Consider the following 26,479-nt stretch of genomic DNA (forward strand, 5'->3'; position numbering starts at 1 on the left):
CCTTTAGTAATTTAACATATAAACATAAGCTTTGCCAAAAGTTGGGGCAAAAGCCAATGTCAATGCCTTTTTGAGCCTGTTATGAGTCTTTTTCCTTGGGTACATCAATCACGTGTGATGTCTTTAAGAAGATCTTTTCCGTGTACAGCCACACTGATTGATTACAGAATGGCTAGGTACACTTAACATGTCATGCACCACATCTTCTAAAGGTATCTTAATCCTATGGTCCCATTTGATTTACTTTTAAACTTATTTGTGGCATCAGTTCAAATGGCAGGCTAGCCTTACTTACTATGTACAGAAAGTGTAATAATATTGAATTAGATAACAATGTTTGTGCTTTGCACATGATTTACCAATAAAATGATGATCTAAAGTTTTATTAGACAGATGATTTTGTATACTCTGATATAGAATATGCTATAAGCGTTTTTTTGTTGGTTAAATTTTGGGCTGAAATTGGGTTAAATTTCCAAGGTCAAAAAGTATATATTTTTTCTAAATGACTGCCTGAAATTTCCAATTGAAAGTTTTCACACACAAATCTATTTGTGTGTGTGTGTGTGTGTGTCAATAAAATGCAACATTTAGTTAACCCTTTGCATGCTGGGAAATTTGTCGTCTGATAAAATGTCGTCTGCTGAATTTCTAAAATTAGCATTTTCTTCGATTTTTTTTCAAAGAATACTATCAGAATAGCAAACAGTTTGGATCCTGATGAGATGCCACGTTCTGTGGCGTCTCATCTGGATCCAAACTGTTTGCAAAGGCCTTCAAAACTCGGTTCCCGCACTGAAAGGGTTAAACGGCAGTTAATATAATATTGAAATAATTTATTATCAATGTTATATTATTTAGAGACAAAAACAACACAATTTTCAAAATTTTAGTAAAACGGACGCGATTTTCCCCAATCCAAAAGGCCATGACCCAATTCCAAAAATGGTGAAAAAAGCACTTGCTGCAGTCTGCATTTTACCCCATTTACTCTTAAATTCCAACAAGGCTTTCTAAAAATATATGCCTTGGCATAGTGGATATGATGTGTAGCCCACGCAGCAGCGATCCTTGATTATCCCCACTATAGGAAACATATTAAGTTCCCCCCCCCTAAAGACGCTTAATATCTAGTTTTCTGTGTCCAGAAACTGGATTGACGCATCACAAGACTTTGCTGTATTGAAATCAAACATAAATAAATAGAACTGTGCTCCAGCTAGGAAAAGAAACAGGAAGGGTGTTGTTTTGTCAAAAAGGCATTTACGCACACCCAGTAATTACATATCTGTTGCACATTTTCAATATTTCAGTATAAATTTATATTTATTTATTTATTTGTGTTAAATTAAAAACTTGCTCTATAATAAATCAAGCTATATAAATGGTGAAAATTATTAAAACTTATTGAAATGAGCTGTATAAATTTTAGATCAGATTTTTAAAAGGGCACACTGGGTCTGGGGGGGGGGGGTATGTTGGAGCTGCATGGCTCTTTATTTAAGCCTAGCTGAAGCACTGCAGAACATGTGAAAGATACAAACAATATATGGGTTAGGCCATGTACCAGATATTGACAAGAATGCATGGAGAGTTTTATTATTACGATTATTTTTATTTCAAGGGGATCTCAAGGGGAATCGACAAAACTCTCATGTTCCGGACAATCTGTGCAGCTCTCAAAAATGCGACTTCCTAAATTATAGGCGTCAGTCGTTGATTATTTACTTCCTGTATAAATCGAGAGTTGAAGTACATGTATGCTGTTGGTCTGTCAGGTTTAATTACTTCACTTTTTTTTCAATGTGATGTTTTTGATGCTCTGAACAGATGCTGAGTGTATCACCTGGTCATGTTTATTGCTTAGTTATCAAATGCATTCAAGGTCTCTACAGAACATGAAGATTGGTCCTGCGCAAGCTTGTTTCAAACACATCAAAGACATTTTTAATAGATCTATATTTCTATATTTTGGTTGTTAAAATATTGAATTTATTTAGTTCTGTTTTGAAAGTCATTTAAATAATTTTTCTTTAGACAGACGGCAAAAGGCTTGCAAGCTATATATATAACTAATAATGATGAACCGCCATTTATAAGTGCGGACGGTATATTGTTGTTTAACCCTTTACCACTTATATTGTATTTTGATGCATTTGTAGTCCCATAGACAGCTATATTTAAAAAGATACCTTTATAACTTAATTCAAGTTTTAAGGCTTTATCTCCAAACCTTAGATACTAGGGATGGCAATGGTTATTCGGTTAACCCGTTATCCGTTTCTTAAGGAGGTTATAACCGGTTACAAAATTAATATTCGGTTACTCTTGCATACACACTTTTTGGTTGAACGCAATATATGCTCAAATTGTTAGTTTTGTTTTACTTCATTTCACTGTATTGGCTAATCCGCTTATTTTATCGCAAATTATCGGCAATTTACCACCCCGTGATGCCCTCCTGTGAACCAAAAGCGATGCCGTGAAGTATGCCATTGTGTTGACTACCATTGCTTGATAAAATCAATAAAGCTGGACACTGTGATTGCATCCGATCACTGTTGTTTTAACAACTATTGCAAACTTAATTTTAAACGCCCTAATAAAGACATTGAGTATAAACAGGCCTTAACAACAGAGGTTTGGAAGCCACTATGCCCATTGTAAAATATATTTACGCTAATTGACAATTGTTATTAATCAGCATACTGTTAATGCACGTAATTATTAAAGGATAATGAGTGTTAATAAATACAACATAATTAAAATTCTGCACTAGCTTTTATTGATCAAGATGTAGAACAATAATTATTTGTAAATGACATGAAGGTAATATTACCACAAAGAAATATCACAGTTCACCGACAAGCATATAAAAATGTCAGAAATGACTAAGTATTAGAATCAAAATGTATAATATTAAATTTAAAATTTGAATTCCCAATTAAAAGGGACAACAACATTTGTAAAGTATTAAATTGATAAAATGGTTAAAGTAATTAGGTTACAAGACAATCATCAAGACATAGTATATTTGCATATACATGTATTTTTTTTGTAAAATGTATACGTTTTTTGGATGTTTTTTTCATTTATGTGGTACAACGACAGTCGGTTCACCGGTTAACTGCTCAAATATCGAAACAGGTTAATCGGTTACAGATTTGCTTAGGTTTGCCATCCCTATTAGATACTGATAAGCAGCAAATAGCATAAAACCTGAACAGACTGCGAGTTACTCGCAGGCTGTTCTCAGGTTTTATGCTGTTTGCACATAGCCTTTTTATGTACCCTACCACTATAGTGGGGGACATATTGTTTTTGCCGTGTCTGTTGGTTTGGTCAAACTTTAACATTTGCCATACCTTTTGCAATATTGAAGATAGCAACTTCATATTTGGCATGCATGTGTATCTCAGGGAGCTGCACATTTTGAGTGGTGAAAGGTCAAGGTCATCCTTCAAGGTCAAAGGTCAAATATATGGGTCAAAATCGCTCATTTAATGTACACTTTTGCAATATTGAAGCAAGTAACTTGATATCTGGCATGCATGTGTATCTCATGGAGCTGCACATTTTGAGTGGTGAAAGGTCAAGGTCATCCTTCAATGTCAAAGGTCATATGTATGGGGACATAGTGTTTCACAAACACATCGCTTGTTTACTATGCTTCTAAGTGGGAAAAGGTTAAAATGAAGATCAACAAAATGAAGATCGCTTTAAATATGAAAATAAACAGTTTAGTAAAGAGCTGTCAGAAATTGAAAAGAATGTCTTTTCATAAACCAATAACTACAATAACTTATGTGTATGCATTTTTTTCCTGATTCATTAAAATGATGAATTTTGTTGTTTGGATTTGGGAATTTATAATTTATAATATAATTATTACTTCCCCATTTTTTGTGTCAGTTTTTTCCTGTTGAGTTGCCATGAAAAGAGAAGTAATGATATCTGGGAAGTAAACTTTATTAAGACTGATAACTAGTTGTTAATGTCAGGTTTGAACAGAGGAAATTTTCATTATAATTAATTAATAAGTTGTTGACAGGAAAAATATTGGGCATAAATTGTTGATCTGTCACAATATGATTGATAGTTATGTTGAGAACTAATGAAAACAAGTTTTTTTTAGTTTCATCATATGAGCAGGTGTCTGGAAAAAATGGTCTAAATGCATTTTGGTACAAGATCCTCTCAGATTAGCCTGTTAAGTCTTCAAGTTCAGGCTTATCAGGGACGATTCTTTCTGGGATTTTCGTTTAGAGGAGAATTCCTTTACATTTTTCATAAAAATGGAAGGTGTCTTCCCCAATTAGCTTGTGCAGACAGCACAGGCTAATCTGGGACGATACTTAACGCACATGCAGTAAACCAGATTTTCTAAGAGTGTCTTTGATAAGGTCTGGAGATTGCCCTTTGAGTAGGGATCAAATGACCTTTTAGTCGCAAAGGCAACAACATGTTCACTACCCAAATGTGATCTTTGTTTGGTTTTCTTATTGAAAAACATGTGTTAAATGTTGTTTTTTGAAGGACATCAATTTTATACTTGTGTTGTAAAATTGTTTAGCTAACATTTTATGCCTTCGGTAGGGTGGCATAAAGCAGTTGAACTGTCTGTCAGTCTGTCTGTCTGACTGTCAGTCTGTGCGTCCGTCTGAAAACTTTAACATCGGCCATAACTTTTGCAATATTGAAGATAGCAACTTGATATTTGGCATGCATTTGTATCTCATGTTGCTGCACATTTTGAGTGGTGAAAGGTCAAATGTCAAATATATGGCTTCAAAGCAGCCCAGTAGAGGGAATTGTGTTTCTGACAAACACATCTCTTGTTTAATACATGTATCCTGTTTACTAGTATTTCTAGAAATCTGTTATGTTTTCTTTCAAAGTCTTGATTGATTGAATCCATTATAAAGTTTGGTACATCATGCCTATTTTGTTTAAACAATTTATTTTTCAAGAGCAAAATGATTATTTTTCACACTACCCATACACCATTTTCTGGAAAAAAAAAGATATTGTACATGTAACATTATAAGTACACATGCAAAGTTTGAACCAATGATGAGTTTTGCAGACTATGAACTTAGAGGCAGGTTTCAAGACACAAGGCAGATCCCCTTCCCCCATAACAGCTGAGAAGCTGAGGAATATTTACATCTCTGCAAGGCTAGCTACCCTTTAATGAGGGCTCTGTTAGAACTGTTGGGTCATAAAGCATATCACAAAAGGATTCCCCCAGTCCTGTTTTTTTCCCTGTGTTTTGAGGTCTTACTTTATAGTCTGACTGAAATTGTTCGAAGGAACTTGAGTATGTCCCTAATGACAGAAAAGTTCTTGTCAAATCTTTACTTGCATTCCTTTGGGAACCCAGAACACTCAGGAGCAATATTGAAATTGATGACATTTTGTACTCTAACTAACATGCCAACTTGATCATTCACATTATCAATTCTGCTGACTTAAATATCAGTGGTTCATATCGTTTAAGCTCATATTTGTGTTATGAATATGGTGTCTTCCTTGCTATGAAAAGGTGTGGGAAGGTTGATGGTAAGGTCATTAGTGCCTGTGGTAAAGAACAAATTAGCAGCGTATTGCAAAAATGGGTCTTATGCCAAAGGCAGCCAGTGTAGCTCCAGACCAGCCTGTGAATGAAATCTGGTCAGGAGCTACCCTGTCTGCTATAATGTCACGGAGCTACCCTGTCTGCTATAATGTCACGGAGCTACCCTGTCTGCTACAATGTCACGGAGCTACCCTGTCTGCCATAATGTCACGGAGCTACCCTGTTTGCTATAATGCCACGGAGCTACCCTGTTTGCTATAATGTCACGGAGCTACCCTGTCTGCTATAATGTCACGGAGCTACCCTGTTTGCTATAATGTCACGGAGCTACCCTGTCTGCTATAATGTCACGGAGCTACCCTGTCTGCTATAATGTCACGGAGCTACCCTGTTTGCTATAATGTCACGGAGCTACCCTGTTTGCTATAATGTCACGGAGCTACCCTGTTCGCTATAATGTCACGGAGCTACCCTGTTTGCTATAATGTCATGCAAGGATTGATGGTCTCATTAGAAGACATGATTGTAACTCCTCCTCAGAGTATAGGGATGAAGGGACAATATCTGGAGCTACTCTGTTTGGTTATGTCCTACTGCCCACTTTTGCACAACACTGTTCATATCTAGAGCTACATTGTTTGGTCATGTCCTACTGCCCACTTTTGCACAACACTGTTCATATCTAGAGCTACTCTGTTTGGTTATGTCCTTCTGCCCACTTTTGCACAACACTGTTCATATCTAGAGCTTCACTGTTTGGTTATGTCCTACTGCCCACTTTTGCACAACACTGTTCATATCTAGAGCTACATTGTTTGGTTATGTCCTACTGCCCACTTTTGCACAACACTGTTCATATCTAGAGCTACATTGTTTGGTTATGTCCTACTGCCCACTTTTGCACAACACTGTTCATATCTAGAGCTACATTGTTTGGTTATGTCCTATTGCCCACTTTTGCACAACACTGTTCATATCTAGAGTTACATTGTTTGGTTATGTCCTACTGCCCACTTTTGCACAACACTGTTCATATCTAGAGCTACATTGTTTGGTTATGTCCTACTGCCCACTTTTGCACAACACTGTTCATATCTAGAGCTTCACTGTTTGGTTATTTCCTACTGCCCACTTTTGCACAACACTATCATATCTAGAGCTACATTGTTTGGTTATGTCCTACTGCCCACTTTTGCACAACACTGTTCATATCTGGAGCTACTCTGTTTGGTTATGTCCTACTGCCCACTTTTGCACAACGCTGTTCATATCTAGAGCTACATTGTTTGGTTATGTCCTACTGCCCACCTTTGCACAACACTGTTCATATCTGGAGCTACTCTGTTTGTTTATGTCTGAAGGCCAATTTTTTGCACAATGAGACTCAAACGACTTAAAATTACTTGATTTTACGCATGTCACATATTGAGAGGGACTCTTGATAAGTCAAAAGAATTCTACCCAGTCATGCCAATAATTTCAGGTTTGAACATCACTATTGTGTCCTTTGTTTGACTGAAATAATAGTTAAAATATGTTTAAAAATGTTATTCTTCATGTCGAGTTCGTGGCTCTTTATCCATTTCTCATGTATTTTCTTCTTCAATATATCATAGTAAATCTGGTAGTTTCATTCATGCATTCAAATATTCCTACCTGTACACACATTTTTGGAACTTACCCAGGAATGTGAATTTCCCTGAGGGCTTGTTTATTTATAAAGATGTAATCAATTTTATTGAATCGAAGCATTGGTACTAGTTTTAGCCCAGTTGGATTGATTCCCAAGTATATCTGTAAGGTTTACATTAGACTGGGACCGTCTGGCACCCAGAAACATATTGTAGCCAGGTGTTTTACATAAAGTTCTTCATTTAATTTCCTTGAAATGTTTCATTGAAAATTCCCCTGTAAAAAAAGAATGTAATGATTTGAGGATGCAATTTGAGATTTCTTTGAGATGTGTTTTTTTCAAATGCTTGTTAAAATAAACACATATTTTTTTTTCATAATATGTCACAGAATATAGTGTGATCCTGTGACTTCAACTTATCTTTCATTGTGTAGTTTCAAAATAACCACAATAATTGTGTTAACATCAGATGAAATACCCTTTACTCTTGCTAAAAGGCATGCAAGGTCACACTTAGGGGTCAAGGACCAAATTAGCCATGGTTAAGCCTGTCATCATGCAGCCAATTAAAAAATATTTTGCCACAAATGCTCTGCCTGTGGTGATGATGTGTTGTGTGCAAACCTGTGTTACTAGCTTAAAGGTCAAGGTGCCACTACATGTTCAAAGGTCAAATATTGGCATGATTCATCTTGAACATACAGTAAATTAAGCATCTACTTGTGTATTTATGCAATGTTTACAATAAAGTGCAAAACATGCTCATCATGTGGAGTCTGGAGGTCACGAGACAGTTTGCTAGCTTAAAGGGTAACGTCACACTTAAAAGTCTAAGGTCAATGTAAATTGGCCTGCAATATTGTTTTCCCTTACTCAAAGGTCAAGGTCATTTATTAAGTTTATACTAAAAATGCAAAGGTGAAGGTCACATTTTCATTATTTTTTTTGGTGATGTGAAATGCATTCTTGACCACCGTCTGGACATCTTATTGTAGTTCCTTTAACCAAGAGTTTCATCTTTTCCCAATACATTTGCTTTAGTGAAAAGTGGCAAAAACTCCACTTAAGAAGCGAAGTCAGAGCAAAGTTATATACTACTAAGGATGAATGATATGTTTGACCTAAAAGACGGAACATGGATCCATCAAAATGATTTAACTATATCAGTTCACATTGTTTCATAGCATGCTACATGATTTGAGCATGTGAATTAAGCACACATGCAAACATTTATTTTTTTTAATGGTTAATGTTTATCAGTCATTTCTTCAGAGCAAATGATATTATAATTACGTCATCAGCTTCAAAGAAACACAACAACAAAAACAAGAGTGATTTTGTTGCTATTTTTTTTTTTTTTTATAAGGTTGCGTTTCGGTTTCGAAAAATGCTCATAATTTCTATGTCCCTTGAGATGAAACCTGAATATTTGGTATGCATGCGTATATGGACAAGGCCTTTTCATACGCACACAAATTTTGACCCCTGTGACCTTGACATCGAACTTAGTGTCCGCATTTAGGTTTCAAAATCTGTGTTTAGGTTTCGAAAAATGCTCATAACTTCTATGTCCCTTGAGATATAACCTTTATATTTGGTATGCATGTGTATATGGACAAGGCCTTTCCATTTTGACCCCTGTGACCTTGACGTTGAACTTAGGGTCCGTGTTTAGGTTTTGAAATCTGCATTTAGGTTTCGAAAAAAGCTCATAACTTCTATCAAGCGTTTATAGGGGGCATAAGTCATCCTATGGTGACAGCTCTTGTTACTTTTGCATTTTGATTGTGTGTTTTTTACAAATGTTCAAATCAGGGTTTTCTTCTGTTTACAGGTAATGCCAAAACAGTCCGAAATGACAATTCTAGTCGATTTGGAAAATTCGTTCAAGTGTGTTTTGATGACTCGTGCCAAATCAAGGGATGCATCGTGCAGGATTATTTATTAGAACAGTCCCGAATCACCTTCCAGTCCAAAAGTGAACGCAACTATCACGTGTTTTATCAGTTCATTGCCGGTGCTGATGCAGCCCCTGAAATTCGGGAACGTTACAGAGTCGGGCTAGTGCAATCTTACTCATATCTTAACCAGAGCGGCTGCTATTCCTTAGACGGAGTGAATGATTCCAATATGTTCGACCGTCTGCGCCTGGCGCTGAACGTTTTAAACGTTGCTCAAGACATGATGGATGGTATTTTCTGTATACTTTCGTCTGTGTTATGGCTAGGTAATCTAAAATTCCAGGATGTAGAGGGGGAAAAGAGTGAGTTGACTGAAGATGACATGGAAATAGTGGGTTTAGTGTGTGAATTGCTCGGATTAAATGTGGAACAGTTCATCGAGGCTTTGTTGTTCCGGCAGATCCAAGTGCGCGGGACAGTGACCAATATTCCGTTCAAACACCAGGAGGTAAGACATGGCTGAGTTCAACATTTCTTTAATAGAATTTCAAGACAAGTGTGTTTGCAAAATATGTGCTTATAATATTATTTTCACGCTGCCTACGGATACTTGAAAGTTATTTTGTCAGCTTGTACTGTTTCTTCTCAGGAAACTGACTGGAAAGTGTTTTAATAAGCCTTGAACTTCATATACCGGTACAATCAAGTGAAAATTAAAAATAATAATCTCACAACTCCACACATCTCTTATAGAAAAATTACCTTATTTTAAAAAAATAGAATTGTAATCCATTCAATAATAAAAAAAGGGATATAGATAACAAAAGAGAGTGCATCCCAGAGATGAAAGAAGTAAAGCGGAGCAAATTAGTTATTTTTACCACTTGCCCAGGGTGTGAAGTTTGCTTGAATTAATCCCATTCAAGAAAATGACTAAATCCATGCTTAATTGGAAATGTATGTGCAAGCTTTACCATAAAATTGTTTTTGAGTGATGATTTATAATTCATCACAGGGTAATGGGAGGTCAGAAAACATTCATCATAAACAGACGTTTGCTGATCCAGATGAATGCATGCCTTGTCTTGAAAGGTGGCCAAAGAATTTTGAAAGATTAATGTTGCCAAGCGATAAAATATGTATCTCATTACAAATATGCATATGATACATATAGTTCAAAATATCTTGATTTATTGTTTATGCATTTTGTGGAAATATTATTGCATTATCATGTACATGAAAAATAACTAAATCTTTTCAATCTGCCCTTTTCTGCCTTCAAATGTGGTTTCCATGTGTCCAATTCTTATAAAACATGTAACAACTTGAAAGTAAAAAATATTTTAATAAATTGGTGTTTCAGCATTATTCTATTTGTTTTCATTGAATTAAAAGATGTACCATTAAATAAGTAGGAAATCTCTGTATTCTCTGCATTTTAGGCCTGCGAAAACCGCCATGCAATGGCAAAGTGCCTTTACTCTCGCACATTTGCCTGGTTGGTTGATGCTGTCAACAAGTGCACCAACCCCGGCACCTTCCAATCGCGCTTCATTGGAATACTTGACATCTTTGGCTTCGAAAACTTCAAGGTAATTATGCTAAATATTTGATGAATAAATAATATCTAATGCTTATAACTTAATTCAATTTTTGAAATCAGGCATGATTGTGTTCATATCTGTTCATTTTTGCCAATTAAATTGACCATCATTGTAAACTAAAAGAACACACTGTTCAAATGTAAGTTCACTATAAAGGTACCATAGGTCATCTGCTTGTTATTTGATTAATAACAAATTAATATAAATACACTGTACAATTGCTATTGTTGGTGTTTTCACGAAATGTGACAAATAATTAATTGACCACATTAACAAAAGGATGTGTTAACACATATTTGCACTTTGAGTGTTTTTTATGCTCCCGTAAGGGTGGCATACAGCAGTTGAACTGTCGGTCAGTCTGTCCGTCCGTCCGAAAACTTTAACATTGCTTCACTTTTGCAATATTGACAATATTCAAGATAGCAATTTGATATTTGGCATGCATGTGTATCTCATGGAGCTGCACATTTTGTGTGGTGAAAAGTCAAGGTCATCCTTCAAGGTCAAAGGTCAAATATATGGCTTCAAAACCGCGCAGTAGGAGCCGGCATTGTGTTTCAGACAAACACATCTCTTGTTTACTACAATGTATACCATTGTAGAAATATTAAACTTGTGTGATATATGAGGAAATTATTACTTGAAATTATTTGACATTATTTTATACATTTTCACTGTGTTTCAAGGTTTATTTCTATGTTCATAACTTGCATTTACATAAATAATTGCTGTTTCAGACATGTGACTTCCCACTTGATAAGTCTATCGTACATATATATTGAAGATGCTGAAAACACTATTTAAAACGAATGACATCAAACTAAATACAAAACAGATGCGGAAAGAAGCATTTAAAGAGCCTTGTTTTGAATTTGCCTGGAAACAATATTGCAAATATTAGCGAAATTAAAAATTGCTAAAATATCAAACCAGTTCTACGGTTCCTATTTCACACACTGAATTTCCATACGGCTATAATGTGGCTCTTGTTTTGATTCAAATTTCATGTGCTGGACAGTCCCTTCTACTTTATGCTAGTGCTGCTCTGGTTTAGATACACATTTCATGCAATACAGTTTGGTGCAGGGACATTATTTGTACAATATGTTAATTCATCTCATAAAACATCAAACTTAAACATGCACCAGCACAGTTTGAATTCCAGTGTGAAAAACCTTAGTTGAATTTCCCTGTTAATAGCTGGTACCTAATGGTATGGATTGAGGGGTGTTGGTCCATTATCATATAATTAGGTTAGATGATGTTCGGGGAGGCAGAAAGATAAAGAATTGCTTGCAACTTTGATGCCTGCTGTCTGTGAAGCCATTTACATTGGTAGAAATATCGTGTTTTGATGGAAATTTTATAAAAGTCTTTTTATCAAAACCTATTGGCAAGAAGTGTGCCGAGGACTGTAATAAAGCCAGTCATCAACTCTAACAAATGTACTATATACTCTGGTTTGACCTCAATAATGTAGTTGTCACCATACAAATGAACTGTTCTCTGTGAAAATAGGGTTTAATGCATGTGCAAAAAGTGTCATCACAGATAAGACTGTGCAGTTTGCACAGGTTAATAAGGGACAACACTTTTAGCTTTTATGATATTTTTCGTTTAAAGAAAGTATCTTATTAGCGAAAATCCTGTTTATAAGAGGAAAGTGTCGTCCCTAATCTGGAACGACACTTTACGCACATGCATGTAACCCCCTATTCACAGAGCACGGCTCAAACGTTTTAATTAGCATTGAACAAGACCTGTTCCATTACACTTTATGAAATATAATAAACTGTGTTTTGAAATTCACTGCTAGTGCACATTATATCATCCTGATATAAGTTGGGCAATGGAGACCTATAAGTATAGTCCCAAGCAGTGACACCTGTAATGCTTTGTTGCTGCCTCCAGTAGTTGAGGTTTCTGTAGGCACAACATTTGGAGGAGGATAGTAGAGGCACAATTAATCATTCCACCATTATCTTAAATGAGGGGTAGTCAGTGGTGTGGGCTGCTGACAATAAACCTGCAGTATGGTTAGTGAATCACTAATGAAGAGTATGTCAAAGACAAATAGTCTACATCAGTCATCTATCTTGGCTTGGCACTAACTGACATTACTCATCAAGTTCCATTATACCTCCCTTTGAAGGAGAGGGTGCATATTGTTTTGCTGGATGTGGGTCAGTCTGTCAGTTGGTCTGTGTGTAGACCAGTTTGTTTCTATCAATAACTCGTGAACGGATTGACCAGTTTGCTTGATACTTTCCTTGTGCATCACCCTTTGACATTAGATGACCTCTATTGAAATTGGGGTTATTAGGTCAAAGGTCAAGGTCACTGTAACACTAAGAGTGAAAATTGTTTCCGATCAGTATTTTGTGAATGGATTTACCAATCAGCTTGATACTTCCAATGTGCATTTTCCTTTGCCTGTAGATGACCCCTATCGAAATTGGGGTCACTTGGTCAAGGTAACTGTCACAGTAAATGTAAACATCGTTTCTGATCAATAACTCATCAACAAATTGACATTTGATGTGATACTTCACATGTGCATTGGCCATGGACAGTAGATGACCCCTATTGGAATTGGGGTCACTAGTTCAAAGCCCTGTTTTGGGGGAATTGTCTTCGACGGCAGAGCTCTTGTTATGATAGGTAAAGTACTGTTAGATCCCACTTATATTGCAGAACTTTCTTGAATACAAATAAAATGTTCCACTTTCGTGTTATAAGCCATTGATAACTGGTGTTAATACAACAAATAATACATGTGTATGTAAATAAATTTATGTTTGAACTGTTCATGCAAGCAAATCTGAAGCCGTACTTCAATTAAAGACAGTTGAATTGACAAATATTTTGAAAATCTCATACAGTGCTTATAAATCATTTAAATGCCATTAACTGCTTAAGGGAAACAATCTGCTTTCAATTTAATTGCAAAATAACGACAAATGCAGGAATTCACACATATTTATGTTATTGTAAACTGTATATTATTACTGTGCAAATTGGGAAGTAAAACAGTGAGTGTAATCAAATGAAAATATTTGTTGCCCTTAATTCTTATACAGTCCACTCTCGTTATCTCGAAGTCGGCGGGAACAAGAAAAAATATCGAGATAACGAGAGTTCGAGATATCCGATAAGGCGTTTTCAAAGAAAAAATGAGACGAACATTTACCTTGTTTTTAACATCTAAATACCTGCTAAGTGGTCTAACTAAAGCCGTCACCGTGTGGCATAATACACTCTACCTGATATAAACGCGTTTTTTCGAGGCACGATTAGTTTTGCTATTTAAATGCTTAAAATGACGTTTTAAGTATTACAGAATTGCATGAACACATGCGGTTATAATTTTTCCAAACTGTCGAATAAACATCCGGTTATGTTGCTTTTTAAAGTTATGATGCAATTGACGTCCAATCAAGACGAGGGTTTTCCATCTGAACATGCGTAAATCACGTTCCGGAATACTGAACTGTACATGTACAGTTTGTAGTTTGAAATGCAAAGTTAAATCGATTATTAGTCCATGGTCAAATAAAAATTAAAAGCCATTTTGAGTCTTGTCTTTTTATCTTTATTATCTTTATTACTCAATATCCCCAGAGTGACAGTTAAAGTGACAGGCCTTACTCAAGTGTTAATGGCTAACGAAATAACACACGTGTGATCATTGATGCAATTAACAGATCAATTTCCTACCGCACAGTATCGGGAGCAGCCGGGCGAAGCGGGACGGTGAAGTATCAAAGACAAAATTTCTCACCTTTTGCCGACACTGGAACAGTTATTCGCACTTCGAGATAAACCATAGTAAATACATGTAAAATCGAGACTCGGGACAAAATTTTATATCGACATATCGAATTATTCGACATAAAGGAAATCGAGATATGCGATGTTTATTTATATAGATAAAGAAGGAAAAACGTTGGGACATTGAGCTTACTTCGACATATCGAGAATATCGAGATATCCGATGTCGAGATAACGAGAGTGGACTGTACATTAATAATGTGTATGACAGTGACAGCAATAATTTATCATAATTTTTTTCAACAATCATATACACAGGAACATCTGTGGGCCCACCTACAGTTAAGGGGTTAAACCTGAAGATATTATTAATCATGTAGCAGCCAGGTATTTTTCTAATTAATAACAGTAGTTAATGAAGTCTTGTTAACCTCTCAGTTCCCTTTAGTATTTGGATTTCAGCAATAAGAAGCACATGCCTCTGTCTGATGCCCTTTAATCATCTAGGTCTGCAGGCCTTGTTTTCATAATTGACCAGAGTGATGGTTCAAGATTGCCAAATACAATAATCTGGAAATTTTATATAACAATAATGTAGAGTCAAACCTATTACTTTTTTCCTCATCTACATGTTATAATTTTAACATGTTTGTCTAAACAATTTAAAAGTCTTGCTGTTTAAATGAAAGTTTTGAATCTTTGCAAGGCAAAGCAATTCAACCTTGACTTTTGGACAGTTCTCTTTGATATATTCCAGCCAGTTGAAGATTTAGAGATAAGAATCTGAAAACAAATCCTATTTAATAATGTTTAATCTCTCAGTAAATAACAAATGCTAAGCACAAACAAGGTCAAGTGCTAAGCACAAACAACTTCCAAATGTTTATTCTGGTGAGACTAGATTACCTCTCACATGCACCCAGGATGTGAAAAGTAGGATGTGTGTGTGTGTGTGGGGGGGGGGGGGCACAGTTTCTTATTGATGGCCTATCATTTCTCTAGATAGCAGCATTGTTTATTTTTATGGTCAATCATAATTAGCCTGCAAATATACATGGGTAACATATCCAGCAATTACTTTCAACACATGCCTGGAAGGAGTTTCCAGGAAACCATTTTCAATGTAGTATCAGTTGCTCATGGTTCATGGCTTGTTTTCCTAACTAAAATAATCTTATGTGCTGCTTACTTTATTTGAGGTTATGATATCCATTTAACTGATATCTTTATGTTAAGTATTGTAATGTTCTTTGTAAGTTGTATCAAAAGCAAATCAAAATTTCATTATTTTCTTATTCTAAGTTAATTGAAACTTATTTCTCAATTTCATGGATATTGGAAACTTTGGCAAAATGGTGAGAAATAGCCTTGCTGATGGAAATGATTTGATTAAATTTGAAAAAAGCTATCAATTAATTCAAATTGACTAATTGAGCAACATCAAATAATATGCATGTATTGTATAGTGGCGGCATTGCCATTTCCTGCTATATAAACTTCAAACAGTAAAATACTGTCTTTATGCCATTCTGTTATACATGATGAAATTGCGTGTATTAAAAATATTACCGTAATCAAATCTGGTGTAGTGTTTATAGATACAGTACTATTTAATTGTGTTTACAATGAATCTATATTGACCTTAATTAGTGGTTCATCATTACAACAATTGAACAGTTTCTGCTTTAGTATTATGTGAAATTGCAGAATGGTTGTTTATTGGAAACCAATGTTTAATAGGAGAATATCTGATTGAGCCTGTGATTTATGACTTCCCACGGTTGGGAAGTGGCCTGCACAGCATGGCGGTCAAAGTTTCCGGGCAATTATCTGATAGAGCTTCCCTGCACTGCCCATTTCTTGCTTATTTCCTAGCATTAATATGAGCCTCGCTCTGTGAAAAGGGGGTTCAACGCATGTGCGTACAGTGTCGTCCAGGATTAGCCTGTGCAGTCTGCACATGCTATTCAGGGACATCATTTTCCGCTTTTATTGTATTTTTCGTTTAAAGGAAGACCCTTCATGATGAAATTCTAGTGAAAGTGGAAAGTGTTTTCCGTGATACGCCTTTGCGAACTGCACAGGCTAATCTGGGATGACACTTTACGTACATGCATTGAGCCCTCTTTTCACAGAGCAAGGCTCATATTCATTGTGCTAGTTTTAAGCATGGACCACTGGAGTTCTTGTTATGACATGGGTTTACATTATCAGAAGTCACAGACCAGTCTGTTGCTAAAACATTGGACTCCACTAGATACATATGTAAAAAGGAACACATGACCAGTGTTTCAGCATATATGGTTGTAATGCACTGTAACCTGGTTAAACCATAGGAAATAGAGTTTCTCCACTTGGCTTTAAAGCTGTCTTAATTTAGATTTGTTTAACTGTATTTAATGTACAATGTATATATGATTTGTACTTCAATCTTAGGTATTTATCACAAATGGGTTTGGCTGTTATTTTAGAATACATGAACATCTAAATGAATCAACAGAACTTTCTTATAATAAAAGGTACATATTTAAGACCTGTTATTGTTTAAGCAGACCATTTTAACATAGGTTTGACTGTACCAGAAGGCCCCATTTACTTTAACCTTTGGCTCTAAATTGGATCCCTAGTGAGAGGATACACACACTTGAAGTGTAACCTCAGTAAGTGCTCTGTTGCAGCAGCCTATGTCTCATATATTTGGCTGTTAATTGCTTCTGACATGAACTCCTTCAAACTCAGCTGGCGGTACATGTTGACTCCAGCTGGTTGAGAATTTGCTGTCGCCACAAACACTGTTGGTATCTTGTGATCTCACTGGCGTGACATAGCAAACATTGTATCAAGCATGCAGAAATGTTATTAAAGAAATGCATTTTATTTAAGATAGATTTACTAATTTTTCAATAAAAAATCAATCAAGCTAGCATTTATTTTGCTGAGTTTGCAGTTTTGCACACTCAAGAAACATAAATGTGTATGGTGTAAAAAATATTTCGGTCTAGGTTACAACATTAAGGCTATTATGTTACTTGTTAAGATTCATTGTTCCAGAAAACTTGTTTTCCTTGTGAAAAAAGCAGACATGCAAATTGTTTTTAAGGATGTCTTAAATTTCAAAATGTCTTGAACAATACCATCAGTGATTTCCTCATTTTCTATTGTTCTATTGTTGTTTTAGTACCTTGTATTTAAATATTTCCTATGATCAGAACAAACAGTGCGTTTTAAAAGAGAGATTTAAACAGACTAATTCATTGTTACAAATACTTACACTATTAGAAAATGTTACCCAACACATGCAATGAGAATTGACAAGTGAAAATGGATGTTATGCAATGTCTGGCCAGCGTAGCTCCAGACCAGCCTGTGCATTCGTGCAGTCTGGTCAGGGGCTACCCTTCATGCTTATAAGACCACAAAACCTTATAGCAGACAGGGTAGCTCCTGACAAGACTGTGAAGAATGGTTTAGTACTACGCTGGTCACATATGGCACAAGGTCATTTTTTGCATGACACGGCTGAAATACCATGCATTGACTTAAATACTAAGTTGGTTTCACATGCATATTGAAAAATCATGTTTATTGACAAAAATGTCTAAATTTAAAGCAAAATCTCCATTTGATGTTGTTTTGAGATAAACTGTCATACTGCGTTTTTTTCAGAATCGAACATTCAGTGGAATCCTCTTGCATCTCTGCATTTGAATCTAACAAATCCAAATGTGACTCATTCTAGAGATCGCATGAACACTTTGTAGATTGCAGCCTTTTCCATGTCTTAGGGTCAATAAATTTGAATACAATTTGTCATTTATATTCATAAAATGAAAACAACAGAAATTAGTTTCTGATTAGGTTTCTGATTGATCAATCTTGAAGTTGTTTTTTGATAAAGTTGTATTAAATTCTCAAAAATAAGATGAAATATTCATTGATATATGTTAGGCATCGAACCTTTGACTTAAATCAATCACTTCCAACAAGTAATAGAACTCCAACCAGTAAAATACAATCTATTTTTTCATTGTTATTGTCATTTTTATGCCCCCGAAGGAGGGAATATAGTGATCGGACCGTCCGTCCGTCTGTTTGTCTGTCTGTCCTTCCGTCACACTTTGCACTTTTGCGACTTCTATGTCCCTTGAGATATAACCTTCGTATTTGGTATGCATGTGTATATGGACAAGGCCTTTCCATATGCACAAAAATGTTGACCCCTGTGACCTTGACCTTGAACTTAGGGTCGGTGTTTAAGGTTTTGAAATCTGCATTTATGTATAAAAAAATGCTCATAACTTCTATAAAAGCGTTTATAGGGGGCATATGTCTTCCTATGGTCTTCCTATGGTGACAGCTCTTGTTATATTCTGATATGACTGTTAAAAAAAAAAAACATAAGGGGATTTCTTACAATTTTCTATTGTTAATTTTGACATGAGATATTCTGTCTGCTTCCTCAGAAAAAATTGAGTCATTTTCAATATAGACAGTATAGTATGGTGGGAACTTAAAATGTTCAGACTTTATGGGAACAGCTCTAAATGTATTATGTCCACAAATGAATGGGTTTAGTTTCGTTACTTATCTTACTAAGTTTCCTTGTCCCTGGAAACAATTAACAATCCTTAATCAACAATCCTTAATTGTTAGTCATCACTGACTGATGAACTGCAATAATTATTATATCTGTTGTGAAGCAAACGTTGGGGTCAAGGACTTTCAGATAGATAAATATGGTGACATGGTGTTAATTGCAATGTTTGTATTCTTCATTAAATAATGAAGAAGAAAAAGAAGAAGACGATGGTTATGACTTATAAATTGTGTTTGTGTCATGATCTTGACTGCTATTGCTACTCTCCTAATTTGTATTTCTGATGCATTGATCTGTCGAAGAATAAATAAATGATGAACCTTCTGTGTCATCCCCACCGGGCCACATTACTTACATTGGGACAAGTCATGAGTTCCTTTTACAACCTTTCTCCCTTTACCTCTGATTCAAGATAGACAGTTGTTAGTTACTGGAATAAGCATGTGCACTTAGTACTGTTAAACAATCTAACATAGGACAAATATGAGTTGTTAAACTATTTACCATAATATGATTGAAATTCTGTTGAAAATGTCTAAAAATAAAAAATCAAGTATACTTTAGTAAGAGTATATAAAAATACCAACCAGTTTTTGGATAAAGGGAAGTAATCCAAAGACACTGTTTTCCTTTTATTTAAGATGGATTGTTTCCCCTCATTTAATTTAGCACTATTTGATACTTCTGTGAGATAGATGCTGGCATATGACTTTGCTGCAAAAAATGGATTATTTTGTTAAGAAGTTAACTGTATTTGAGAATGGATTATTTGGAAAGAAGGAAAATTTATTTGTGGATCGATCATTATAACCACTTAAATCGAAAATAACATAAACATGCTTAAGTTTTCATAATCTTTCTTTCAGAACTAAGGAATATTTATATTGTTTTTAATTAATATTTGTATATTCTATTTGCAGGTGAACAGTTTTGAACAACTATGCATCAACTACACCAATGAAAAGCTGCATCGGTTCTTCAATCACTATGTGTTTGCACTTGAACAGGATGTGGTAAGAGCAGTATCCATCATGGCATACAAGCCTCACAACTACAAGCCATTTAAGCTTCCTATTTGACTCTTACTATTACTTTTACTAAACCCTTTACCACATAGAATCGGACTTTGACGCATTTTTAGTCCCTTAGAAAGTTAAATTTAATTAAATACCTTTCTCACTAGATTCAAGTTTTGAAGGCTTCATTACCAACCCTTTGATACTTATGAGCAGCAAACAGCATAAAACCTGAACAGACTGCGAGTTATTCGCAGGCTGTTCTGGTTTTATGCTGCTTGCACATAGCCATTTTCACTTTGCTTCTGAGTAGGAAAGGGTTAACAACCCAAATTCAAATGTACTAGTATTTGATCATAATATGAAAGTCATTTGAAAATAAAAAAAGGTGAGAAGTCAGGTTGCCCAAACGTGTGAAGAACCTTGGGTTTGAAGAATTGCACTGAATTGCATTTTTTGGAGGAATATAAATGTAGAAAGGATCTTACTTAGAAAGGATCTTACATGAGTCGTAGTTTCAAGCAATGTTTTATGTATCGAGTACTGAAATTTGTGTTTATATACCAGCCTTTAGTGAGCTTTTACTGTTAAATCTCGTGAAGGAGTTTAATCAAATATGGTGTGAAATGATATTGCCTGTCACATATTTTTAATCAAATGCTTTTAAACCACTGAGAACATTTAAGCTTTGCCATGTAAGTTTGATAATAATAAACGCTGTCAAATTACCAGATGTCATTTTATGTTGACCACTAACAGCATCATGTGATTGTTCAGTGAACAGATATGCAGCCAGTTTATACATAAAAAAGATTCTTAAAATATATTAAAGATCAGATTTTTGTAATGTTTGCATAACATAATAGGAAAATCATTAAAAGTACTTTGTATCACGTTAAACAATCAACACACATAACAACAACAAACATCTTTGTTATCTACTTTACAAGAAAACTAGTGAGAACTCATTTGTTGTCAAACTAAGACGTGGTTCTTTACCCTTTACCACTTAGATACATATTTTGACGCATTTATATTCCCTTAGAGAGTATTTAATTTAAGACCTTTCTAACTAGATTTTAGTTTTAAAGGCTTCATTTCCAACCCTTATTTATTGATGAGCAGCAAACAGCATAAAACTTGAACAGACTGAGAGTTACTCGCAGGCTGTTCTGGTTTCATGCTGTTTGCACATAGCCATATTCTCTTTGCTTCTGAGTGGGAAAACAGTTAAGAGACTTTTCATCAGCTGATACCAGTCTGTGAATACATACTTAGTTTCTCTTGCTTATTTCAGTACCGCCAAGAGGAGATCGCTTTTGAACATATTACCTTCACAGATAACTCCAAGTGTGTGGAGCTGATTGAAAAGGTTGGTCCTAGACAAACAGAACCTTGCTCTTAATTTAAACTTCTACTTAAAAACTTCATGAAGTATTGTTACTTCTAAGACATTAATGTTTGCATGTTAATTCTGCACTCTCATCACTGATTGGACACACAATTCAGTATAGATAAGATTCTTTCTGGGACATTATGACATGTAAAACTATTTCTCTCATAATATGCTGTCCGCTTGTAAATTAAAAAAAACTCACTTATACCTCTATGTAGTAGCCCATCAAAATATGTTCTGCAGATCTTTATCCAAAAAATCTCAATGAAAAATATGAAATCCCATAACAATATGACCTTTTATGACCTGTTACAATACCATATGACCTTTGAATTGCAGCCATCACAACAGGCTTTGCAAATAATCGACCCCATTTACATTATGACCTTTTTATGAACCTTGTTTTGGGAAAACTGGGTTAAATGCATGTAGATATGTGTTGTCCCAGATTAGCATGTGCAGTCCTCACAGGCTAATAAGGGACAACAATTTCTGCCTAGACTGGAATTTTGTTATGAAGAGATCGTCTTTAGATTGTAAATTCCATCAAATGGAATGTCTTGTCTATGATTAGACTGTGCACACTGCACCCTTTTAACACATGCCTTTAACCTCATTTTCACAAAGCAATACAGTATTAAACAATATAAACAATTTTTACTGAAACATCTAGGTAGTGGCCCACATAGATACGTACTGCAAATGTTTGACAAAGAAATATCAATGTTGTTTGGAAAAACAAAGTTGGTATAAGAAATTCCAATCCCCACTTACAGTAAGACCTTTGAATGAACTGTGTATGACCTTTGTACTGCAGCCACCGAGATGTGTTCTGAAGATGCTGGATGAGGAATGTCGGTTCCCACAGGGCACGGATGAGTCCTACCTGAACAAGCAGCACCAGGAGCTGGAGGACCACTCATACTACATCAAGGGAACCGACAGACGCACCTGGAAAACCGAGTTCGGGATCATGCACTATGCTGGCGCAGTGACGTATGCGGTGGCGGGATTCCTGGACAAGAACAAGGATGTTCAGCAGGACCAGCTGTTTGAAATGATGCAAAACTCCACGAATGTGTTTGTCAAGGATCTCACTAGATTTCAGGTAGTTGTGCTTGCTGTTAGTTGGTTGTTGACCCTTTTCTGCTCAGATACTTAGTGACGCGTTCTGTAGTCGCTTAGAAAATCAAATTAAATTAAAGAACTGTCTTTACTAGATTCAAGTTTAATGTGCTGCATTTTCGTCCCTTAAGTACTGATGAGCAGCATAAACCCTTAACAGAATGCAGGTTACACGCAGGCTGTTCTGGTTTATGCTGTTTGCATATAAGCATTTTTACTCTGCTGCTTAGCTGGAAACAGTTAAAGGGATAGTTTCTGGGTTTTGGGCAGCAAAGAAAAACAACAACATTATTTGTATATTATCAACAGTGTCTTTTGTGTGGAAAAGGAATTGGGCATTTTTTATGCATATTGCATTTGAACTGTCTGTCTGTCCGTCCGTCCGTCCGTCTGTCAGTCCGTCCGAAAACTTTAACATTGGCCATAACTTTTGCAATATTGAAGATAGCAACTTGATATTTGGCATGCATGTGTATCTCATGGAGCTGCACATTTTGAGTGGTGAAAGGTCAAGGTCATACTTCAAGGTCAAAAGTCAAAAATACAATCCAAGGGAAGTAATAAGCTTTAAAAGGGAGACAATTTCTAAACCTGCCAAATGATATATTGAAATTTTATGTCAAAGTGGTGCAATAGGGGGCATTGTGTTTCTGACAAACACATCTCTTGTTTTAAATACAGATTTGTGTAAAAAAAAGTATTTGACATTATGCTTTTACAACATTAAAATATGAAGACAAAGCAAAAGCAACGCATACAAAAGTAGGTATTGGTAAATCAAAGCTGACAGCCGTAAGCTGAGACTATCCCTTTAATGAGGCCAGTGAATTACCCAATTGAAACTGGTCAAGACATATATGTTTGTGGAATAATATAATTATATATTTTATGGCAATATATTGATAGAAATGATAATCTGGTAGTCGCAAAGATATTTTGTTGAAGGAAAATCTGAATTTAAGTTGCATGTAAGTTAAAATTTCAGATATAATGTTATATATGAAATAAAATTTATGGTGTCTTCATAAGGCGAAAACAACAATGCATCGAATAAATGATTTCACATTAGTTTAAAGATGAAATAAATGAAATGAATGGTAATGAAATAAAGCTGAGTTTTATTATGTCCCCCACCACTATAGTGGGGTACATATTGTTTTTGCCCTGTCTGTTGGTTTGTGTGTTTGTTTGTTTGTTTGTTTGCCCCAACTTTAACATTTGCAATAACTTTTGCAATATTGATATTTGGCATGCATATGTATCTCATGGAGCTGCACATTTTGAGTGGTGAAAGGTCAAGGTCATTCTTCAAGGTCAAAGGTCAAATATATAGCTTCAAAGCGGCGCAAAAGGGGACATAGTGTTTCTGACAAACACATATCTTGTTTTAATGATGCTCTCATGTTGATGGGCTGACTATTGTTGGTTTTTTGTTACCTTGGTAACTTATGGTATTACTTTGCATTATGCTTGAAGTTGGCTTTCACTCTTTATTTAATAATTGTATTGGCTTTATAGTATGTTTTGCATGTGCATAGCATAACATGCTTTTGGCTTTAATGTATATTTTGTTATACCATGACAATTTTTTGTACAATGTAGATACAAAATTAATTGATAAACAAAGTTGACTTTATAATTATTTTGCTGTTCTTTTTGTGAATGTAGACTTTTCTTTGCATTGCCTTTGAAATTAATTATGTATGGGCGCAAGTGTTTTTTTTCTTTCCCGTTTAGTGTAGCCTGGTAAGAGTCAGTGTCGTGCTGTTGTTTGATATTGTTTGCAGTTTTTGAGTTTCTGCTTTCATTTCTTCTAACCCTTATGTAACAAAAGGTATTTAGAATATTCTCGATTTTAGAAATTATAGAAATTTTTTCTATAATAACCATTTTGCGGAGGGTTTTATACGAAACGCTTTCAGATATTTATCAGATTTTTAGCTCATCTATTTTTTGAAAAAAAATTATGAGCTATTGTCATCACCTTGGCGTCGGCGTCGGCGTTTGCGTCGGCGTTGGCGTCCGGTTAAGTTTTGCGTTTAGGTCCACTTTTCTCAGAAAGTATCAATGCTATTGCATTCAAACTTGGTACACTTACTTACTATCATGAGGGGACTGGGCAGGCAAAGTTAGATAACTCTGGCGTGCATTTTGACTGAATTATGTGCCCTTTTTATACTTAGAAAATTGAAAATTTTGGTTAAGTTTTGCGTTTAGGTCCACTTTTTTCAGAAAGTATCAATGCTATTGCATTCAAACTTGGTACACTTACTAACTATCATGAGGGGACTGGGCAGGCAAAGTTAGATAACTCTGACTGGCATTTTGACAGAATTATGTGCCCTTTTTATACTTAGAAAATTGAAAATTTGGTTATGTTTTGTGTTTAGGTCCACTTTATTCCTACAGTATCAAAGCTATTGCTTTCATACTTGCAACACTTATTAACTATCGTAAGGGGACTGTGCAGGCAAAGTTATGTAACTCTGACTGGCATTTGGACGGAATTATGGGCCCTTTATACTTAGAAAATTGAAAGTTTGGTTAAGTTTTGTGTTTTGGTCCACTTTACCCCTAAAGTATCATAGATATTGCTTTCATACTTGGAACACTCGCAAACTGTCATAAGGGTACAGTAAAAGGACAAGTTGCATAACACTGGATGTCATTTTTACAGAATTATGGCCCTTTTTTGACTTAGTAACTTTGAATATATGGTTAAATTTTGTGTTTCGATCCACTTTACTTCTTAAGTATCAAGGCTATTGCTTTCAAACTTCAAATACTTTCATGCTATCATGAGGTTACTGTACCTGGCAAGTTGAATTTTACCTTGACCTTTGAATGACCTTGACTCTCAAGGTCAAATTATTAAATTTTGCTAAAATTGCCATAACTTCTTTATTTATGATTAGATTTGATTGATACTTTGACAAAACTACTCTTACCTGACATACCACAATAGACTCCACCCAAACCATCGCCCGTGCCCCCCCCTTCCCCCCCCCCCCCCCCCCTATTTTTTTTTTTTTTTTTTTTTTTTTAAGATCATCTCACAAATGACCACCACACCCTCACACTATACCACCCCACCCCACCCCCAATTTTTTTTTTTAAACGGTTAAAAAACACAAATATTTATTTTTATTATTTTATGTTTGAAATACCCTCCAACCATCGCACCCAAGAATCCCCCCCCCACCCCCACCCCCCCCCCATCACCCCCCCCCCCCCCACCCCCCCCGAATTTTTTTTTTTCCTTTTTTTTGCATTTTTGGAACACAATGTAATAAATGTCCACACCCCCACACAATGCACCCCTCTTCACTCCACCCCTCCCTCCTTTGTGATTGAAAATGAGAGTCCCTTCACCTTTAAAAAGAAAATAGATGAGCGGTCTGCACCCGCAAGGCGGTGCTCTTGTTGGTTTGTGAGTCTACCTTCATGACTTTCAGATAATGTGTGTGTTTTATTCTGGTCATTTGATTTTAAGAGAAGTCCAGTGCTCCAGCTTGGATTTAAAAAGGGCAGGGGGGCTTTTTTTGTCAAAAGGGCACTTTCAACGCGCAGTAATTTGTCAAAAGGGCACTTTAGAGCGTGTGCGTTTCTGGAATGCTTCCTGTTGTATGTTTATTTTTATGTTATTAATAATTGTTAGAATATATTATTCCCATTCCCTTTATTATTAAACCATTCAAATATAATGTCTACAATGAGGTATACATTAATTACAATGTAATAAGAGATTTATGAATTATCAAATGTAAAAAAAAAAAAAAAAATTTTTTTGTTGTTGAAGGGCAGGGGGGCCCTAGGAAGGGCAGGGCGGAGGTTCGATAGGGCAGGGCGCGACGC

General features: G+C 35.6%; 1 protein-coding gene across 4 annotated transcripts in view; it reads left to right on the forward strand.

Annotated features, from left to right (window-relative positions):
- The window catches only part of LOC127871881 (unconventional myosin-VIIa-like), a 132,622-nt gene that overhangs the window by 39,027 nt on the left and 67,116 nt on the right, over positions 1-26,479 (forward strand). For all 4 annotated transcript variants that reach the window (XM_052415138.1, XM_052415140.1, XM_052415139.1 and 1 more), the window contains exons 6-10: positions 9,046-9,620; positions 10,555-10,704; positions 20,008-20,100; positions 21,401-21,475; positions 22,317-22,607. In XM_052415138.1, the coding sequence (XP_052271098.1) occupies positions 9,046-9,620; positions 10,555-10,704; positions 20,008-20,100; positions 21,401-21,475; positions 22,317-22,607 (1,184 nt within the window). The remainder of the gene's footprint in view (positions 1-9,045; positions 9,621-10,554; positions 10,705-20,007; positions 20,101-21,400; positions 21,476-22,316; positions 22,608-26,479) is intronic.

The sequence above is a fragment of the Dreissena polymorpha genome, chromosome 3 (genome assembly GCF_020536995.1).
Source record: "Dreissena polymorpha isolate Duluth1 chromosome 3, UMN_Dpol_1.0, whole genome shotgun sequence".
NCBI lineage: Eukaryota > Metazoa > Mollusca > Bivalvia > Myida > Dreissenidae > Dreissena > Dreissena polymorpha.